A 21,260-nucleotide genomic window follows, 5' to 3' on the forward strand; every position below is an offset into this window, starting at 1 on the left:
CTTTAAGTGTCTGGAGTGCTATTTTCTGGGCCAAGTAGTAATTTATCTTACAAATTTGCAATTACCTATTTATGTGCCTATTCTACACACACTGTGTTATAAACTTCTTGAATCTTTCTATCCTCAGTATCTACCCCCAAGGTTGGAATACAGTAAGCTCTAAAACGGTGGTTCTCAACAAGAAACAATTTTGCTTCCCAGGGAACATTTAACAATGTCCAGACAACTTATCTGTTGTCACGACTACAATACTCAGAAGAGTCTCCTATAATCAAGAATTGTCTAGAGTGTCAACAGTGTTGAATATGAGAAACCCTCTCTCAAAGATTTGCTGATTACTGAAATAAATGGAAATAATGGAAGTAGATCATATAACACCAACTGACATACATAAAAAACAGACAGAAAAGTTATCCTTTCAGAGTTTTTTATCCATTCACTTGATGGTATTGGCTAAGCAATGAACTTACTACTTGATTATATGGGCTAAGCATCTAACTTTTCATTTGGAACTCTTGAAAATGCAAATTATGTGATCGGAATGTATCACATAAAGAATTTCAAAGGTTAAAGGAGGGGGAAAATAGTACATATATATAAGTTTTAAGCATAGGGTTTCAGGTACCTATTACAGATAGTATATAACAGGAAATTTCATTAGTTCAAGCTTCAATAACTCATGAAATTCATTAATTCAGAATTTATGATATTGAACTTACAGACATTTGTCACCTTCTAGTGAGTGGCTTTTTGGTAAATCAGAGTCTCTGCTTCCTTATCTAAAGAAGAAAGCAATCCTAGGCTAGGTATTATCAGTAGGCGGCTCAATAAATACCAGTAGAAGCTGAACTCAATCAATTAGGCAGTACTACCCACTGAAAATCAGTTTTAAAGTGCTTTTTTTCCTTTGTGCTCCTTCTCTTTCCTATTGGCACACACTATATATGTGTCTTTATTATTCCACCTACTAAACTACAGGTTAGTAAACAACTTCAGTACCTACTAAACTATAGGCTCCTTGAAAAGGAAGGGTGCACTTTGGTCATCTTCCTTTTCTGAAGACCTAGCATGGTGCCCTTGAGAAAATAATCATCAAATAGAGTTGACCATTAAACAATATAGGTTTGAACTTTGCAGGTCCACTTATAGGTGAATTTTTTTTCAATAGTAAATACTATAGGAGTTCCCATCATGGCTCAGCGGTTAACAATCCAACTAGGAACCATGAGGTTGCGGGTTCAATCCCTGGCCTTGCTCAGTGGGTTAAGGATTCGGCGTTACTGTGAGCTATGGTGTAGGTTGCAGATGCAGCTCGGATCCCACGTTGCTGTGGCTCTGGCATAGCCTGGACCCCTAGCCTGGGAACCTCCATGTGGCACGGGAGGGGCCCAAGAAATGGCAAAAAGACAAAAAAAAAAAAAGTAAATAATACAATTACAAGATCTGAGGTTTGTTGAAACCTCACACCCAAACCGTGGATACTGTCACATTTCACAGTGACCCATTTATATGGCATTCTCAGCTTAGACTGCATAAGAGGAAATACATGTAGTGAAATGTTGAGGAAAAAAAAAGTGGATATCACCAAATTCCAGAATATGCAGAATCTGTCCTATTAAAATATATTGATATGAAGGTAAAAATGAATTTGCTGAATTAGAGTAATGACAGATTCAAATTCAAAAATCAGTATTTCATACAACGATGTAAAAACGCTGGAAGACTTTTTTGACCAGCCCAGCTAAAATGTCCTAACTACTCCCCAGTCATATCACCATTTAATTCTTCTTAGTAGATTCATTTCTGGCTTATAGTGGGCGATCAATAACTGTCTGCTAAATGAACTCTATCTCCACTCTCTGGCCATAACTTAATGTCACTTCTCTGCTATTAAAGAATGCAGGTGTTCTGGCAAACGCATAACACCCCGCTTAAAGATGCACATACAACTCGGTGGAAAAAAAGGACATTCCATAAAAAACTAATTTGCTGTTTATTCATCAGAAACAGTTCACCGTTACATTTCCTACACCCTCAATTCGTATTTGAGCAGAGTCGTCTCTGATACACGATTTTACAGTACATGTACTAGTTCCCCCAAACTTTTAAACAACGTAGCTTTTTGTTATTCGCACTGCAACCTTGGGACAAATTTTAAAATGTCCTTTTCTTCAGTTTCCCCACCAGTGAAAGAGTTAATAAGTGTTATCCAATCCATAAACATAACCAAATAATAAGAGGCATGTACGGTTGCTAAGGCAACAGCAACGAAAGATGCACTGTACCAGGTTTTGTGCTAATTTGGTGGAAAATGCTCCGTCTTTAGGCCCATGTCACTTGGCACAGGTCCTCTCTCGGGGAACAATACGGCCTTCTCTCCAGGTAGAGGACTGTCCTGCATTCCCTTGCAGAAGGAAGGTCACCCACAAGGCTGCATTCGGGTTAGCGCTCCCCCCGGGCCTCCAGACCTCTCCTCCTCTCTGTTCCATCATACCAGAAACCTTGACTAACAGACCTCACCTGCCGGCTTTCTGAGGGTTCCCCAGGAGGCAGGGTGGAACGGGGTACCCAGTCAAGGACAAGAGGAGAAATGAGTCGGTTGGACCAAAGGAAAGAGTCTCATCAAGGAACAAACTCCGAGGGCCAAGGTACCTCAGCCTTCTCACCCAAACACGACCTCACCTTTTCCCTGGAGCCGCCGAGGATGGCTGCTCTGCAGAACCGTCTACACCGCAACGACCCCTTCAAAGGCCGATTTGCTTATTCAATATGGCGGCCTCGGGCATCTCCGTCAGCCAGTCCTGCAAGAACGGAAAGCCGGGAGGGACCAGAAACCCCAGTTCAACAACTTCCCGCGTAGATTGAGTTCAGCAACTTCCGTCAGTTTGACAGAGGGCGGGGCGGAGGGCGTTGCAGCCGGGAGCGGGGGCGGGGTAGAAGGGTTGGCTCAGACCTGCAGTTCCGCCGGAAGTGGCCTGGCGGCCCAGGCCGAACGTCTTCGGTCATCTCCGGTGCTTCAAAAGGCTCTTCTTGTAATCTTCCGAAGCCCTTGGCGATAGTAATTTGAGAAATATCCATTTTATTAATGATTTGCAAACACAGAGAAATACCGGTGGGCAATCTGTCGGCCTATTTCAGAGCCCTTGATTTTTACATTGTGGAAGCGTAAAGTGCTTTAACCTTTAACCTCTAACCTCCGGCCAGGGGCATCGGAGAGAAACGCCTCCGTCTCTATATAAGGAATTTCCGGGCTTTTTGCGGCCTTTTTCCTCTTAGCGTTAGGCTCCCTCGCCTGCGCTCCTTTTTTCCTCCGCTGCGGCCCAGTTCCCAGATCGACAATCGCCATGGGTTTTGGAGACTTGAAAAGCCCCGCCGGCCTCCAGGTGCTCAACGACTACCTGGCAGACAAGAGCTACATCGAGGGGTGAGCGGACCGGCAGGGGCGGCCGGGTGCGGTGGGGCCACGTGGCGCGGCCTCGGCTGCTGCTGGAGGAAAGGAAGCCTGGACCCAGGGCTCTCCCGGGGGAAGGGGCTGCAGAGAGAGAAGGGTTAAAGAGGTGCTTTCTTTTCGATTACTTGATTCAACTAGGTTTTTCTGCGTTTTGCTCAGTTAACAGATGGAAGCCTGTAGACATGGCGTTAGTGATTGCAATTTCCGAGGTCTACTAAGTGTCAGGCATGTCTCAGGATAGCGCGGAGAACTGAGTAGATAATCCCTGATCCTAAGGAGCTTTTTTTTTTCTCCTTTTCTCAAATAGCTAAAGCACCTTAGGGCCCCCTAACAAATGGGCGCGTTCTCATTCAATAATTTGAGGGTCGTAGCGTTTGTCATTTATTTGCTGGTGTTCGTAGCTTTTTTTTTTTTTTTTTTTTTTTTTGAGGTGTGTATAACTAGTTTTGTATCATGGACAGGTATGTGCCATCACAAGCAGATGTGGCAGTTTTTGAAGCAGTCTCCGGCCCACCACCTGCTGACTTGTGTCATGCCCTACGTTGGTATAATCACATCAAATCTTATGAAAAAGAAAAGGCCAGGTAAAATTATCTTTGTGTTCATCTGAAGAATGGACTGATTTTAAGGTTAAACTTGGGATTTTCGCGTGACAAATTAGGATTCTGGCGACTTCATGTTTGTTGGGATATTGTAAGCTAAATTTCTGTGACTTTAGAAGACCAAGAGACTGGAATTCTCCATTTTTTCATGTAACAGGTAGGACATGAACAATTTTGATAAAAAGCAAATCAGGTGAAATGGAAAGTTTTACTCAAGCCACAATGAGAATTACAACTTGTGAAAAGCCCCTCAGAAACATCTGAGAACTGTTCCACCCATAGAAGTTCTTGAGATAGGGCCGTATGTTGAATGACATGTTACTAACAGTTTATACAATCCAAATCTACAGGTGCAAAGCAAATAGTTTGTTGTGGGTCATGGTGGCCCAAGATTAGGAAAGAATGTTACCTGTAAGGAGGCTTGGTTAATGCAGATGCACAGTATACATAAAAGGGGAGAGAGGAGGCACAAACTGGGGAGAGAAAATTTTTATGTTTAATTATTTATTGTCTTGCCATTAGATATGATTTTACTTCAACAATAGCAATTTAGCTTTTCCCCACATTACCCTGCTAATGCGTCTAACCCTGATCTGGGGGACTCACCTCTGGGTTAGCAGGTGGCTCATTCTTTTAGTCCTTTGCCTTTCTTCTGAAACTGCTAACAAGAATGGAGTGGGGGTGGGGGAGTGAGCTCCAGTCCACTGAGTGTGCTTAATGAAACCTCAAACAGAAATACTCATCCTAAAAGCAAACCATTGTGCATATTGAATATGACATGTCACGTGCTGTTAATGTTTGAGTGAGGACCTAAAACATGCACAGGTATTTACATGGGAGCGTTGAAGGGTAAGTTCTCAGTACAAAAGGGACCGGTTGATAAGTTGTAATGAAAACAAGTTCTCATGTATTGTCTAAAAAGGGGTATCATGGAGTTCCTGTTGTGGCTCAGTCATTAACAAATCCGACTAGGAACCATGAGGTTGCGGTTCCATCGCTGGCCTTGCTTAGTGGGTTAAGGATCCGGCATTGCCGTGAGCTGTGGTGTAGGTTGCAGACGCGGCTTGGATCCCATGTTGCTGTGGCTGTGGTATAAGCCCGCAGCACAGCTCCGATTTGATCTCTAGCTTGGGAACCTCCATATGCTGCAGGAGTAGCCCTAGAAAAGGCAGAACGACAAAAAATAAATAAATAAAGGGGGATATCATACCATCCTAACAGTTGATTAATTTTTTTAAGCCTGCCAGGAGTGAAGAAAGCTTTGGGCAAGTATGGCCCTGCCAATGTGGAAGACACCACAGAAAGTGGAGCTACAGACAGTAAAGATGATGATGACATTGACCTCTTTGGATCCGATGATGAGGAGGTATGGCATAAATTGACATGTGTGTGTGTCAGTGTGCTTAAGCACAGTCTCTGTAGCCAGAATGGCTGGGGTCGAATCCCAGCTTCCCTTTATTACCTGCCTTTTGAAAATCCTCACTAGCTACATGATGAATAAAATCAAATCACCATCTTTCGGCTGAGCTCCTGATGGATTTGCTTTTTTCTGATAAAGCTGGTCTTTGTGATGATCCCATCAGCTTTAAGGCGGGGAACAACCAGCTTTGTGAAATATATTAAATTTATTCTTCACAGGAAAGTGAAGAAGCTAAGAGGCTAAGAGAAGAACGCCTTGCACAGTATGAGTCAAAGAAAGCCAAAAGTAGGTCATTTTATAATTTGTATATAACTTAATTCTTTTCGTAATAACATGAATAATCTTTTCCAAAGATTGATTCCCAAAGTTTCCTCCACATTCCTTGAATACATATTTCAATATCTTCTTTTGAGGCAGAGCTTCAAAACTTCCACAGCTACTGGTCTGCAGCTGTTCGCATGGTAGCAACTGCAGCATTCCTCTGTGGGAAAAAAACTGTTACACAACTAAACACCTCTTTCTTAGCCAAACAGAAAGTGGGCATGTGTGTGACAAACACAAGATGTATTTTCTATAACTATATGGCTGAGGAGAGGATCCATTTAGAGACATTAAGATTCCATTAAGCACCTTGGAGTAGGGTAAAAATAGTAGAGCAGAGGTATTTGAATAATGTTGTTTCTTACACTTTTTAGAACCAGCACTTGTTGCCAAGTCTTCCATCTTATTAGACGTGAAACCTTGGGATGATGAGACAGATATGGCAAAACTAGAGGAGTGCGTCAGAAGCATTCAAGCAGATGGCTTGGTCTGGGGCTCTTGTGAGTTTAATCTTTGCTTTTTGACACTGGCATCTGTAATTTGCATACAGTTTCAAGCTTTGTCAACCATTAGGACTTGGCTAACTAAGATTTTTCTTGATGTTCTTTTCAGCCAAACTAGTTCCGGTGGGGTATGGAATTAAAAAACTTCAGATACAGTGTGTAGTTGAAGACGATAAAGTTGGAACAGATATGCTGGAGGAGCAGATCACTGCTTTTGAGGACTATGTGCAGTCTATGGATGTGGCCGCGTTCAACAAAATCTAAAATCCATCGTGGACTGTTGCCCTTCAATAAAAGTTTGAAAGACAACCCTTGGCTCTTGACTCCTAAGTTGGGGGTTGGTATTTATATTCCTTCTATTTTGAGGGAAGAAATTCAATGACTAGATAATTCATAAGTAATATAAATTTGGATCAGCATTCTCGTTCGACGTTTAGCCCAAACAAGGAGGGAACTACCTATTATACTGTGCCTACACAGATCTCACCAGTAGACTTGATGAATAATAGACAACTTCTGTACCCGTTAGTAATGTCTTCACTGCGTGATGCTAATTTTCACTACAGTATTTCAAGTTTTATGTTTGCTTTGTTTTCAAAAGAAATCAGGGAGATAAACTTCACTGAAAATTTTGTAGTGAGAGTTTTGATTTTAGATAATTATTAGCCCCATAGGTTTATAGTGAATGGTTTAAGACTTTGGCCTTTGCAAGAGGTTATAGAGTTACCTATTATCTGAGTTGGTTTTCCTCAGTGAGAATGTAGGGAGTACCTCAAGGAATCAAGAGAAATGAGTAAAGAAAGGTATAGTGCTCAGGGCAATACTGGGCACATAAGGAATAATGTTAAATTTGCCAGATGAGGAAACATGGAGATAAGATAAATGGCAGGACTCATTAATAGTAACCAGTGACTTAAATTTATTATGACCTAGCATCTTCAAGTTAGGGGTTACTTGTGACTTAAAAATGAGTTAAAATCCCACCTGAAAATAATGCTAAGTGTTAGACAATGGAGGGTGCAATGTTTAGACTACAAACACCTAACCCAAAGGGGGAAAGGATTCCCAGAGTTTGTCATGATTTACAACCATTTGTCAAGGTAGATGTTGCAAATATAATGCCTCCTGTAACTGTTCAGGAAAAACTGTTGAGCATGTGGTGTTTTGTTTTTGTTCTTGTTTTTTTGTTTTTTGTTTTCTTTTTAGGGCTGAACCTGCAGCATATGGACGTTCCCAAGCTAGGGGCCACACCACGGCAACACCAGATCTGAGCCTCGATTGCAACCCACACCTCAGGTTACAGCAACACTGGATCATTAGCCCACTGCAAAAGGCCAGGGCTCAAACCCATGTTCTCAAGTATACTAGTCAGCTTCGTTTCCTCTGTGCCACAATGGGAACTCCTGAGGATATGATTCTTATTTTTTAAATTTTTTTGGTCTTTTTGCCTTTTCTAGGGCCACTCTCTAGGCATATGGAGGTTCCCAGGCTAGGGGTCAAATCAGCTTCAGCTGCCAGCCTATGCCAGAGCCACAGCCACTTGGGATCCAAGCTGCAGCTACGACCTACACCACAGCTCACAGCAACGCCAGATCCTTAATGCACTGATAGAGGCCAAGGATCGAACCTGCAACCTCATGATTCCTAGTTGGATTCGTTAACTGAGCCACGGCAGGATGTGATTTGTAATCAGTATTTATTGTGCCCTGGAAGGAAAGCTATATGGATGATTGATCCTTAGGCTATAGTTCATAAGCCTGGCTTGGGTGTAGAGGTCGGACATTTTACCTGGATTGTAAGTCTGATTGAGCCTACTGGGATGGAGGGGCCTTCAGTATTGAGGTGGTGCTACAGGTAAATATATTCACAGTAGTAGTTTTCACAAAAGCAGAGTTTGGGAATGGCTGGCCTCCATTTTGTAGTCTCTAGGCCAAAGATATTACATGTTTGAGATCAGGATTACCCTAGCAGAAAACAGGTAATACTGTTTCTCCCCTCAATCTGATTTCCTATGTCTGTGACCACCTTGAATGTGGGAATTTGTTTAAATTCTAAAGAGAATATATTCAGTCAGACATTTTTGTGAATGAAATCATCTTCAGTCCAACAGACCTGGTCTAAAGTAACTGGAGAGATTTTTCAGGTTGTCGGTGTCATGAGAGCCAGCAGGGGGCAGCAATTCATTTTCTGGAGAACGGGAGAGCCTGGAGATACTGAAAGAACTGGAAAAAAGCAGAAGTGTAGTAACCAGTGAACAGCCCGAAATAATTCACAATTGTCAACATGTTAAAGGGATTGAGTCCCAAAGAGCTTGACCAAAGTGTTAAATATTAAAAATTATTGATAAAAAATGGGAGTTCCCGTCGTGGCGCAGTGGTTAACGAATCCAACTAGGAACCATGAGGTTGCGGGTTCGGTCCCTGCCCTTGCTCAGTGGGTTAACGATCCAGCGTTGCCGTGAGCTGTGGTGTAGGTTGCGGACGCGGCTCGGATCCCGCGTTGCTGTGGCTCTGGCGTAGGCCGGTGGCTACAGCTCCGATTCAACCCCTAGCCTGGGAACCTCCATATGCCGCCGGAGCGGCCCAAGAAATAGCAACAACAACAACAAAAAAAAAGACAAAAGACAAAAAAAAAAAAAAAAAAAAAAAAAAATGATTACAAGTTTGGTTAAAAAGGAAATTAAAAATTTAGTTTATTTAAACCACAGCTGTCATAAATTTTATTTAGAAGTATGTGACTTTAAAATCTTGACTCCATAGCCTTGAATAAAAAAATAAACTTGATGTATCTTTTACTATCACATTTTTTAAATTTTTTTAATTTTATCATTGTTTTTTAATGCATTTTAGGGTCGTACCTGAGGCATACAGAGGTTCCCAGGCTAGGGGTTGAATCTGAGCTGCAGCTGCCAGCCTGCACCACGGCCACAGCAACGCCAGATCCGAGCCTTGTCTATGACCTACACCATGGCCACAGCAACGCCAGATCCGAGCCTTGTCTATGACCTACACCACAGCTCACAGCAAGGCCAGGGATCGAACCCACAAGCTCATGGTTCCTAGTTGGGTTCGTTAACCACTGAGCCACGACAGAACTCCCTTACTATCATTTTTTTAAAATATATTTATTTTGTTTTAATTACTCAATGAATTTATTATATTTATAGTTGTACAATGATCATCACAATCCAATTTTATAGGAAAATATGCACATTAACATAGTTCAGGAGTTCCCGTCGTGGCGCAGTGGTTAACGAATCCGACTAGGAACCAGGAGGTTGCGGGTTCGATCCCTGGCCTTGCTCAGTGGGTTAACGATCCGGCGTTGCCGTGAGCTGTGGTGTAGGTTGCAGACGCGGCTTGGATCCCGAGTTGCTGTGGCTCTGGCGTAGGCCGGTGGCTACAGCTCCGATTCAACCCCTAGCCTGGGAACCTCCATATGCCGCGGGAGCGGCCCAAGAAATAGCAACAACAACAACAACAACAACAACAACAAAAAAAACATAGTTCAAAGTTCCAGAGGTTATACAATGAAGTCCCTGCTGTTCCCCAGGTCTCGCATTCACTTATGCTCAGGTTCTTATGTCTTTCCAGAGCTAGTCTAAGCATACTTAAAGACTAATTGTAGCATACAACACAAACTTCTGGGTCTTAAATTTTGGTTGTTTTTTTTTTTTTTGTCTTTTGTCTTTTGTCGTGCCTTTTCTAGGGCCACTTCCTGCGGCATATGGAGGTTCCCAGGCTGGGGTCGAATCAGAGCTGTAGCCACTGGCCTACGCCAGAGCCACAGCAATGCGGGATCCAAGCCACGTCTTCAATCTACACCACAGCTCACGGCAACACTGGATCGTTAACCCACTGAGCAAGGGCAGGGATCGAACCCGAAACCTCCTGGTTCCTAGTCGGATTCGTTAACCACTGCGCCACGACGGGAACTCCTTGGTTGGGTTTTTGTTTTTGTTTTCCTTTTTAGGGCCACACTCAAAGCATATGGGAGTTCCCAGGCTAGGGTTCAAATTGGAGCTGTAGCTGCTGGACTAAACCACACCAGATCCAAGCTGGTCTGTGACCTATATATACACCACAGCTCACGGCAACACTGGATCCTTAACCTATTGTGTGAGGCCAGGGATAGAACCTGCATCCTTGTGGGTACTAGTTGAGTTCTTAACTGGTTGAGCCACAACAGGAACTCCCTTTCAAATATTTTTGATCCATGGTTGGTTGAATCTGCAAATGTAGAACCTACAGATAAGGAAGGCTGATTAATCCAAAAGTCCATAGGCTCAGGAAAGGCTAGAATTGAATAACAGTTTTTTAGAGGAGATGGGACTTGAGCTTGATAGACCTTAATTGGTGATTAGTTTTTTTTAAAAAAAGAAAAACTATTCTAGGGTGGTGAAAAAGACAGAATGATAAAGGCAAGAACAAAAAAAGTAAAAGCAAAACCAAAAAAAAAAAAATAGGGGAGTTATCTTGTGCAGCAGTTAAGGATTTGGTTTTGTCACTGCAGGTTGGGGTCGCTGCTGTGGTGCAGGTTCAGATTCCAAAAAAAAAAAAAAAAAGAAGAAAGGCAAGAATGAGATTAGAGATTGTGAGAGGCAATTAGACAAGTTTAGCTGGATTTTGCAGTGTCAGTTTGGGATTAGAGTGAGGCTAAATTGTGGAAGCATCTGAGTTACAGTCTGGGTTATTGTATGAGGACAATGGTGAGGCTGGTTTCCAAGCCAAAGACAAAGGCAAAGCAGGGAGTTCCCGTCGTTGTGGCACAGTGGTTAACGAATCCGACTATGAACCATGAGGTTGTGGGTTTGATCCCTGCCCTTGCTCAGTGGGTTAAGGATCCGGCGTTGCCGTGAGCTGTGTGTGGTGCAGGTTGCAGATGAAGCTCGGATCCCGCGTTGCTGTGGCTGTGGTGTAGGCCAGTGGCTACAGCTCCGATTCAACCCCTAGCCTGGGAACCTCCATATGCCGTGGGAGCGGGCCTAGAAAGGGCAGAAAGACCAAAAAAAAGAAAAGAAAAGGCAAAGCATAGATGGGGGGAAAGGGTTGGGGGGTGGTGAGGTGAAATAATAGAAAGGGATTAAGAGGGATAGACTTCCAGTTATAAGTCATGGGAATGTAATGTACAGAATAGGGAATATAGTTAATTTTTTCTTTCTTTTGTCGTTTGTCTTTTTGAGGGCGGTACCCATGGCATAGGGAGGTTCCCAGGCTAGGGGTCCAATCGGAGCTGTAGCTGCCAGCCTATACCACAGCTACAGCAGCTTGAGATCCAAGCCATGTCTGTGGCCTACACCACAGCTCACAGCAATGCTGGATCCTTAACCCACTGAGCGAGGCCAGAGAATGAACCTGCAATCTCATGGTTCCTAGTCGGATTCGTTTATGCTACGCCATGACGGGAACTCCAGTTAATAAAATTATAGTAACTATATGATGACAGATGGTTGCTACACTTTTTGTAGTGTATACTAAAAACATTTTAATGTATGTAAATGTCAAATCACCATGTTGTAAACTGAAACTAATTAATATTGTATGCCAACTATATTTCTGTTTAAAAAAAAAGGCAGAACTATGCACTGGAGGTGATTCTGATAGAAGCAGGGAAATAAGAGGACTGTTAGGTTTTAATAAACAGAAACGGCTAGACTATGGCATATGTGAAACATTTTATAAATTTAACATATTTGCTTTGGAAAGTAATGGAGACTTTCCAACAAGCTTTTCCAGTTTAACAGCAACACTGAAAAATGCTTATTCTTTTTCATTGGCTGTAACTGAAAAATAAGCTTATGGACAAAGATACAAATGTGAAGAGTTGCTTTAGTGTTTTGGGATATGCCTATATATTTTTTCCCAAACAAACACAGTTTGGCAATGGCAGGTATTATCCTTGGAATAAAAAAATAAAAAAAAATGCTTGCCTCACATACATTGTCTAATATGAACCGCATTATAATAAGCCTGTGAGATAAACAAAGCAGACATTGTTATCACTACTTATAAATGAGGACACAACTCTGAAAGATGACCCCCAGTTGGTCATCTAGTAAGTGAGAGAGGAGGAACTCAGCCTAGGTCTTCATGGACCAGATAAAGTATTGGCGATAGAATGGGGAAAGTTCTTCATCCCTGCCTTTAGATGATTTGATCCTGTTTCATCAGTACAACCTTTGCTTCATATCCTCAATTAGGAAGAGTAAGAAGATAATATCACACAAGGGTAAACTTAAAATGGAAATTGAGAGAATTCCTATAGCGGCACAGCAGAAACGAATCTGACTAGTTATCCATGAAGATGTGGATTCGATCCCTGGCCTCGCTCAGTGGGTTAAGGATCAAGCATTGCAGTGAGCTGCAGTGTAGACCAGCAGTTACAGCTCTGATTCAGTCCCTAGCCTGGGAATTTCCATATGCCACAGGTGCAGCCCTAAAAAGCAAAAAATCAAAATTAAAAAAAATTGCATTAGGAAAATGTCCCAAGTGGAAGTCTGTCATTTGGAATGTTATTGGCCTGAATAGCTTTTAGTAAAGTAAAAAATCAAAGGAAACTATATGTAGACATGTAAAACCCCACCCCTCAAGGAACGGCTGCTCATATGTAAGAATACTGAACTATGGATTGCCATTCTAGCCTGATGCTCACCTGTGAATCTTCTGTCCTCACTTTGTATCTATAAAATGGGACTATTCTCTTTTCTGAACACAGCCTGTTTTCCAACCCCTAAACATTTGTTCTTGCTATGGCACGTACCTGAAATGGCCTCTTTTTTCACCTGCACTTGTTAAAATTATGGCCATTTTTCAAGATGGGTTTAAACTATTTCTTTTAAGAAGTCTTAGAGTTCCTATTGTGGTGCAGTGGGTTAAGAATCAGACTGCAGGGAGTTCCTGTCGTGGCTCAGTGGTTAACGAATCTGACTAGAAACCATGGGGCTTGGATCCAGCATTGCTGTGGCCCTGGCATAGGCCAGCAGCTACAGCTCCGATTCGACCCCTAGCCTGGGAACCTCCATATGCCATGGGTACGGCCCTAGAAAATGCAAAAAAAAAGACAAAAAAAAAAAAAAAAGAATCAGACTGCAGTGGCTTGGATCCCTGCAGAGGTGCACTTTTCATCCCCAGCCCAGCGTTGTGGGTTAAATTCAACCGGATTCAATCCCTGGCCCAGGAACTTCTATATGCCTATGGTACAGCCATTAAAAAAAAAAAAAAGTCTTTCATTCTGCTTTTCCTGCCCCTTCAGCCTCCTAACCCATAAATTATTTTTCTCTTTTCAGCCATACCTGTGACATACGGATATTCCTAGGCTAGGGAATCAAACCCACACCATAGCAGTGACCCTAGCCACAGCAGTGACAACACCAGATCCTTAACAGCTAGGCCATTAGTGACCCCTAATATTTTTATATAGAATTTATAAATGGCCTTCTTATAAAATTATTTGTGTAAGTTCCCTTGTTTTCCTACAAGATCTTTATGTTCATTCAAGAGGAGGAAAGGATCTAATGCTGATGAAACAATTGCTGTCAGAAGGTGCCAGGAGTTTCACTGAATAAGCATAGTACCAGCTAATATGTGCTAGGTATTTATAGGGCTAAGCATCACTTAAAGTGCTTTACCTGTGTCAATTCACTTCATTTTTACAGTAATCCTACATAGCAGGTACTGCTATTGTGATCCCATTTTGCAGATGGGGGAAGCTGAGGTCTAAAAATTTGGATTAATTCAGCCAAGGTCACAGATCTTGAATATATTGGAGCCATAGTTCAAAGCCAGATAACCTGCCTCGGAGGCTCTGGAACTTGTCCTTGGAAGAGCTTCCTTCCAGTGAGGAGTCAGGTCTGTGTGGGTGGGTCTGTGCTCCAGTCCGAGGAAGCTGGGATTCTTCACTGTTGTGCCAACTAGGCATCCACCATCCTTGCTTCCTCCTCAAATTGCCCCAGTGCCGTCCTCTTCTCCACCCCTCTGTCTTTTCAATCATTCATCCTGCTCTCAGTCATTGGACCCCCAGAGACCCTTCCATCCAGGTTCCAACCGCCAGGGGAGGAGGCTTGGAAATGCCGATCCTGGGTCCAGGCTTGTGTCCTATGCTGCACTTTGGATCTTCCCTCAAGCTGAAAATAAAACATTAACACGTTCCTGCTGGAAAGTGACTATGCTGGTTGCTACTTTCTACTAGTAGAGTCCTGGAAGTTGTGTCCCACCATTAGCTATTTCATTTGACTTGATTTTATTTTATTTTTTTGTCTTTTTAGGGCTGCACCCATGGCATATGGAAGTTCCCAGGCTAGGAACTGCACCTGCCAGCCTATGCCACAGCAGTGTGGGCTCTGGAGCTACACCTGCGACGTACACTACATGTCATGGCAATGCCGGATCTTTAACCCACTGAGCGAAGCCAGGGATCGAACTTGTGTCCTCATGGATACTGGCTGGGTTCGTTACTGCTGAACCATGATGGGAACTCCACTATTAACTATTTTAAAAGCCACCAGGAGTTCCCATTGTAGCTCAGTGGGTTAAAGACCTGATGTAGTCTATGTGAAGATGCCAGTAGGCCTCGCTAAGTGGGTTAAGGATCCAGCGTTGCTGCAAGCTGCAGCGTAGGTGGCAGATGAGGCTCGAATCTGGTGCTGCTGTAGCTGTGGTGTAAGCCAGCTGCTGCAGTTCAAATTCGACCCCTGGCCCAGGAACTTCCATATGTTGCAGGCGTGCCATTAAAAAAAAAAAAGCCACTGAAACCAGTTCTTAGCCTAGGGTACAAGGACTCCCTGAAACTATTTAAAAGCATTTTTCTGTAGAAGGGTCCCATAACTGCTGTTAGATTTTCAAATGAATTCAGAGTATTTATTGACTTTGACTTTTAAAGTTTCCTTTTTATATGCTAGAGCCAGTAATATCTTTCAGGATCTCAAATATTTTCACAGGCCCTTGGAAAGCCCACAGGCCCTGGACGCTGTGCCCCTAGTCTATAGCATGAGAAAAAAAAACCGAACAACTCTGCATAGGTTCCTAACTCACAAAGCTTGGGAAGCAGCACCCAGAAATGTATCTTTCAGACCACAGGCTCCGTAATGTACTTTTGCCCTTGGTTGCTTAATCCCCTTCCTTCCTGCTCAGGCTTCCTCTTTCTCCCCGAGCCTTGAGGGTCCCTTTCTTTGCTAAGCTAGGGATGAGCTTACAGAGTTCTCTTTTCTTTTTTGGGTCCTGCATCTTTTCTCTTGATCCTGGGAAACTATCCCTGAGGGTTGACGGGGACCCCAGAGTGGAATATTGCAAACCCTTGTGGTGAAGGGTCAGGGTTAAGGCTGCACAAAGGGCTGGAAACTCACAATGAGCCTTCCTCTCTCTGCCTCCCCTTAACCCATCTTGGGTACGGCAGAAGCCAGGAAGCTTGGGAGCCACAGAAGTTTGGGATATGCTGAGATGCGCCACATGTTTTTTCAAGGAATAATTTCTAAACCAGATCTGATTGTTGCATGGGGCTAACAGTAAAGTACATGGCCAATAAATGATCTGAGAGCAGCATTTATAAAAACTAAAAGATGAGAAACAAACTCATGGACTTGGGGGAATAGACTTGTGGTTGCCGAGGGGGAGGGGGGAGGAATGGGATGGGCTGGGAGTTTGGGGTTAGTAGATGCAAACTATTGCATTTGGAAATAAAGTGGAGAGATCTTGCTGGATAGCACACGGAACTGTATGTAGTCACTTGTGATGGAACATCATGGAGGATAATGTGAGGAAAAGAATATTATATATGTATGCCTGGGTCACTTTTGGGTCACTTTGTTGTGCGGCGGAAATTGACAGAACATTGTAAATCAACTATAATAGTAAAAACCTTTTTTTTTTTTTTTTTTGCTATTTTAGGGCCGTGCCTGTGGCATATAGAGGTTCCCAGGCTAGGGGTCAAATTGGAGCTGTAGCCGCTGGCATACACCACAACCACATCAACACCAGATCCTTAACCCTCTGAGTGAGGCCAGGGATCAAACCTGCATCCTCATGGATAATCGTTGGGTTCATTGATCGCTGAGCCACAAAGGGAACTACAAGAAAAATCTTAAAAAACAAAAAAATAAGAGATGAGATGAAAAGGATATCAATTCAAGAAATAGCATAGCTCCCCTCAAAACTTTCAAAATAAAATCAAGATATTATAGACAATATGTTTTAAAAGTTGCTTTAGTTCTCTGGTGGCTCAGCAGGTTAAGGATTTGGCACTATCCTGTGGCTTGGGTCATTGCTGTGGCACGGGTTTGATCTCTTGCCTGGGAACTTCCACATACCATAGGTGCAGCCAAAAAATAAAAATAAAATTGCAGTGAGTAGCAGAGTTTATATTCATAAAAGACAAGGGTAGTGGCAGAGACATGGAAACGGAAACAGCAACAGCAAGGACACAGATTTCCAGTGTTTCTTCATTTCCATCTTTTCTTCTCTGAACAGTCCACAATATTCCTGGTTCTTAGGGCACTTATTACTGTCTTTGTTTTAGGATTCTTTTTATTCAAGTTTCATCTCACATATCAATCTACCATGGTTCTGTATAACTCAGAGTCCTCTCTTTGCTAAAGGGATAAATGAATAGAAGTCAAAATACTATTGCAGTATTAAATGCAACAGATATGCACCAAGAAGAAGTCACTAACTTTAAGGTATACTTCTTGGCTTTATACTGCCATTCATATAAATATAGGAACAGAAGTGAAAATCTCAGTACATCATACGAACTTTCTTTTCCTGAAATCATTGATATTGGGCTGGCCTATCTACTATCTGGATTTCAGCGTTTCATGTTTATAGCAATCTTATATGTACCGGTGCATACCCAGAATTTCTCCAAAATATTTGTATTTATGGTGATATCATGGTATATCATGATGGGTACATATCCCCATCGAGAGGTGGGGTCCATGTCCCCTCCCCTTGAATTTGAGCTGGCCAGCGACTGCTTTGACCAACAGAGTACAGTGGAAGCGATACTGTGCCAGTGTCTGGCATAGTTTTTAAGAGTATTGGAGTTCCCTGGTGTCCCAGTGGGTTAGGGATCAGGTGTTATGACTGCTGTGGCTTGGGTGGCTGCTCTGGTGTGGGTGCAACCCCTGGCCCAGGAATCTGCATGCTACTGCCTCAGCAAAAAAAAAAAAAAAAAAAAAAAAGTAGAAACTTACACTTAGAGTTTTCCTGTGGTTCAGCAGGTTAAGGAACTGGTGTTGTCACTGCAGCATCTTGGTTCCACCCTCTTCGAGTCCTACTTACTGCCATATAAGAAGTCTGTCCTGCTGTATAGCACAGGGAACTATATCTAGTCACTTGTGATGGAACATGATGGAGGAGAATGTGAGAAAAAGAATATATATATATATATATATGTATGACTGAGTCACTTTGCTGTGCAGTCAAAATTGACAGAACACTGTAAATCAACTATAATGGAAAAAATAAAAATCTTTAAAAAAAAAGTAAAAAGGGGAAAACACACACATACACACAAGTCTACCTACCCTGAGATGCCATGCCAGAATACCCATGAAGAAAGGAGGAGATAGAGGAGAGGAAGGGAGGGGGAGGAGGAGATAGAGGGGGAAGTGGGCCGCTCAGCCAGTCCCCAGCTGTTCCAAACCTCAGCTGGTTAGGTCATCCCAGGTCAGCTGCAGCTCCAGATACTGTGAAGCAGAGAGGCGACCTCCCTTCTGCGCCTTGTTTAAATTCTTGATCCTCAGAATTGTGAGATATAATTACAATAAATTGTTGTTTTAGGCAACTAGATTTTGGGACAGTTTACTAAGCACTCATAGTTAACTGGAAAAAATTTAAACTACTATAACCAATTATTACTTTAATTCATAAACGCACAGACACAGATTACATGAAATAAAGAAATTAAGTACATATACTGCATTTTAAGAACTAGTCCGGGAAGTTCCCTGGTGACCCAGCAGTGAAGGATCTGGCGTTGTCACTGCTATTGGGCAGGTTTTGTCTCTGGCCCAGGAACTTCCACATGCCTCAGAAAGAAAGAATAAGTTAATAGGTTACTTATGCAAAATTAAAGCTTAAGCGCACATTATTTTTACATTTTTAAAATTAGTCATGTCTTTAATATTAAGATTTAGAACTTCAAAAAAGTTATTAAATTGAAAAAGTAGTGTTGATAACTCCTTTACACTATACTTCGTAAGAATAACACAGATAATTTCAGTGGCAGGAGAAAAAGATGAAGATCCTTCTTATGTTTTATATCCACAGAAAAAGGTGATGCCAATAAAATGACCAAAAATAAAAAGAAGATACAGTCAGCTCTATGTCTCAGAAACAAATAATCTGAAAGCATCTGTCAGGGGCCTCACACAAAAGCTGTATACTGACTTGCAGAAGAGTAAGAGTTCATTGGGCTGTTTCTAGGAGACACAGATTTTTGGTTTCAGAGTTCCTGAGCGGCTCGCTCACTGTGCCAGAACAGCTCACTTCCCACAGTGTGTATTTTAGTATCTCAGCAACTGAGGCCCGAAAGCGCACCTGGAATTTCTTGCTAATTAGGACGTAAAGGATGGGGTTCAAGCAACTATTGAGGAAGGCCAAGCCAGTGGAGAGGGGGATCCCAGCCTGCAGCACCTGGTGGAAATAGCTATTGTGGTGAATTGTGAGCTCCCAGATGCTAAATAGGTGATAAGGAGTCCAGCAAATCAAAAAGGCCAGGACCACAGCCAGGATGGTCCAGAAGTGCTTACTGGAGGCCAGGATGCTTCTCTTTTTCACCTTGAAGATGAGACTCAAGTAGCAGATGCTCATGGTCAGCAAAGGGAAGAGGTACCCCACAATAACTTTCACCCAGGTCAGCACATGATGCCTCATCAACACGAGGTCAGGATCTTGCTCGTGGAAGTTGTTATAGCAAACGGTGCGGTTATTGGACTCCAGAGTCTCCCGGAAGAAGAGGGCTGGGCCACCCATTAGCGAAGCCAAAAGCCAAACGACTATGACAATAACCAGCGAATTTCTTAGGGTCCGGTACCGATGAGATAAGACAGGGTGGATCAAGTAGATATAGCGGTCCAGGCTGATCACCGTCAGGAAGAAAACACTGGCAAACATGTTCAGCTGAGCAATGAAGGCATTGGCCTTACACAAACAGATGCCAAAGGGCCAGTGGAAACTCATGGCCACGTAGGAGATGTACAGGGGCAGGAAGAGAAGAAAAATGAAATCCGCGATGGCTAGATTGAGGAACCAGAGCGTAGTGACCGTCTTCTTCCACTTGAATCCGGTGAACCAAATGACGATGGCATTGCCCGGGATGCCCAGGACAAACGCTAAACAATACAGCACCAGGGAGACCCAGTGAACGACTCCCAGGTGCGCTTTCTCCTCCAAGTCGGTCCCTGGAGAGTAATATTCCAGGGCATAGGAGTAGTTCTCAAATTCTTCAAATAACGTTTCCTCTAGATCTTCCATGGCCTTGCTAAGTGCAGAATGAAGAAACCTGTGGAAGCCAATTTATAAGGAAAAAAAAACAACTTTTAAAAGAAGAAGAAATGTTGGAGTTCCCGTCGCGGCTCAGTGGTTCATGAATCCAACTAGGAACCATAAGTTTTCGGGTTCGATCCCTGGCCTTGCTCAGTGGGTTAAGGATCTGGCATTGCCATGAGCTGTAGTGTAGGCTGCAGACGCGGCTAGGATCCTGTGTGGCTATGGCTGTGGCTGTGGTATAGGTCGGCAGCTACAGCTCCAATTAGACCCCTAGCCTGGGAACCTCCGTATGCCTCAGGTGTGGCCCTAGAAAAGACAAAAAAGAAAAAAAATAAAAATAAAACAAAAGCATGGAGTTGGCATCGTGGCTCAGCAGAAATGAATCTGACTAGGATCCATGAGGTTGCAGGTTCGATCCCTGGATTCACTCAGTGGGCTAAGGATCCGGCATTGCCATGAGGTACGGTGTAGGTCGAAGATATATATGGCTTGGATCTGAAGTTTCTGTGGCTGTAGTGTAGGCCAGCAGCTTCAGCTCTGATTTGACCCCTATCCTGGGAACCTCCATATGCTGCAGGTGCAGCCCCAAAAAGCAAAAAAAAAAAAAAGAAAGAAAGAAAGAAAAAAAAAGTAATTTGGAGTTCCTTCTATGGTGCAGTGGATTAAGAATCCCTGAGGGTTTGATCCCTGGCTCAGCATAGTGGGTTAAAGAATCCAGTGTTGCCACAGCTGTGGATAGGTTGCTGCTGTGGCTTGGATTCAATCCGTGGCCCAGAAACTTGCATATGTCATAGGTGAGGCCTTAAAAATTAAGGGAAAAAAAAAACTCAAAAAACAAAAGCAATTCATTAGCATGCTCCCACCCCCGACCCAGCCAACTTTTTTAAAATTTGTAATATTAGGTTCAAGTGCCATCTTTTCTCGCAAACACTGTCTTTTCTTTTTAGGGCCGGAGCAGCATCTACGACTTATACCACAGTCCATGGCAACATTGGATCCTTAACCCGCTGAGCAAGACCAGGGATCTAATCTGTATCCTCATGGATACTAATCAGATTTTTAACCTGCTGAGCCACAACAGGAACTCCTGGAAAGATTATCTGATGTTACCTTCCCCCAGAGAATTATAATACATATTAATCATTATCATTATACCCAATAGTCAATGCTATTAGGAATTTGCTAGATGTCAGGCATGTATGATCTAATTTGATCCTTGAAAGAAGGATATTAAGTGAGTAAGTACTATTTTTCCTATTTATAAGAAAAAATACTGAAGCTTCGAGAAGCCTAGTGACTTTCCCAGTATCACACAACTGATAATCGGAGAGTCAGGATCTAAACTCAGATCTGCTGAACCCAGATCCTGAGCTCTTAACCCCGACAACATTCCCTCTTCTGTCCTACTCCTCTGATTGTACTTACTACACTACACTGTTGTGCATGTGTCTCTAATTTCTGCCCTACCAACCTGTGAAC

At 42.9% G+C, this 21,260-nt stretch overlaps 3 protein-coding genes, 1 long non-coding RNA gene and 2 other non-coding genes across 14 annotated transcripts in view; 4 read left to right on the forward strand and 2 right to left on the reverse strand.

The window, feature by feature from the left end:
• NDUFS1 (NADH:ubiquinone oxidoreductase core subunit S1) overlaps positions 1-2,771 on the reverse strand; it is a 37,969-nt gene extending 35,198 nt beyond the window's left edge. For all 4 annotated transcript variants that reach the window (XR_014829118.1, XR_014829119.1, XM_005672116.4 and 1 more), the window contains exon 1: positions 2,683-2,771. The gene's annotated coding sequence lies outside the window, so the exon portion shown is untranslated. The remainder of the gene's footprint in view (positions 1-2,682) is intronic.
• Positions 1-21,260, forward strand: part of LOC146396106 (uncharacterized) — a 271,106-nt gene that overhangs the window by 70,075 nt on the left and 179,771 nt on the right. The window lies entirely within an intron of this gene.
• On the forward strand, positions 2,978-6,606 carry EEF1B2 (eukaryotic translation elongation factor 1 beta 2). Of its 2 annotated transcripts, NM_001243524.1 has the most exons (6): positions 2,978-3,424; positions 3,913-4,035; positions 5,293-5,419; positions 5,692-5,758; positions 6,169-6,294; positions 6,407-6,606. In NM_001243524.1, exons 1-6 carry the CDS (start codon positions 3,345-3,347, stop codon positions 6,559-6,561), a joined length of 678 nt encoding a protein of 225 aa, NP_001230453.1. In that variant the 5' UTR covers positions 2,978-3,344; the 3' UTR covers positions 6,562-6,606. The 2 variants fall into 2 exon arrangements, 1 of the variants encoding a protein (NP_001230453.1); XR_014828709.1 differs by lacking the exon at positions 5,692-5,758 and having other exon boundaries at positions 3,263-3,424.
• Positions 5,536-5,614, forward strand: LOC146396107 (small nucleolar RNA SNORD51). The gene has a single exon (XR_014830633.1). It is a non-coding gene; the product is annotated as a small nucleolar RNA SNORD51 (small nucleolar RNA).
• Positions 5,902-6,034, forward strand: LOC146396108 (small nucleolar RNA SNORA41). The gene has a single exon (XR_014830635.1). It is a non-coding gene; the product is annotated as a small nucleolar RNA SNORA41 (small nucleolar RNA).
• The window catches only part of CMKLR2 (chemerin chemokine-like receptor 2), a 54,032-nt gene continuing 50,907 nt past the window's right edge, over positions 18,136-21,260 (reverse strand). For 4 of the 5 annotated variants that reach the window (XM_005672113.4, XM_084998087.1, XM_021074589.2 and 1 more), the window contains one exon: positions 18,136-19,794. In XM_005672113.4, the coding sequence (XP_005672170.1) occupies positions 18,699-19,766 (1,068 nt within the window). In that variant the 5' untranslated portion in view covers positions 19,767-19,794 and the 3' untranslated portion in view covers positions 18,136-18,698. 5 annotated transcript variants of the gene reach the window in all.

This window comes from Sus scrofa, chromosome 15 (genome assembly GCF_054392235.1).
Source record: "Sus scrofa isolate SSC_HxYL_T2T_F1_AM1 chromosome 15, Sscrofa_HxYL_maternal_Yorkshire_Landrace_v2.0, whole genome shotgun sequence".
NCBI lineage: Eukaryota > Metazoa > Chordata > Mammalia > Artiodactyla > Suidae > Sus > Sus scrofa.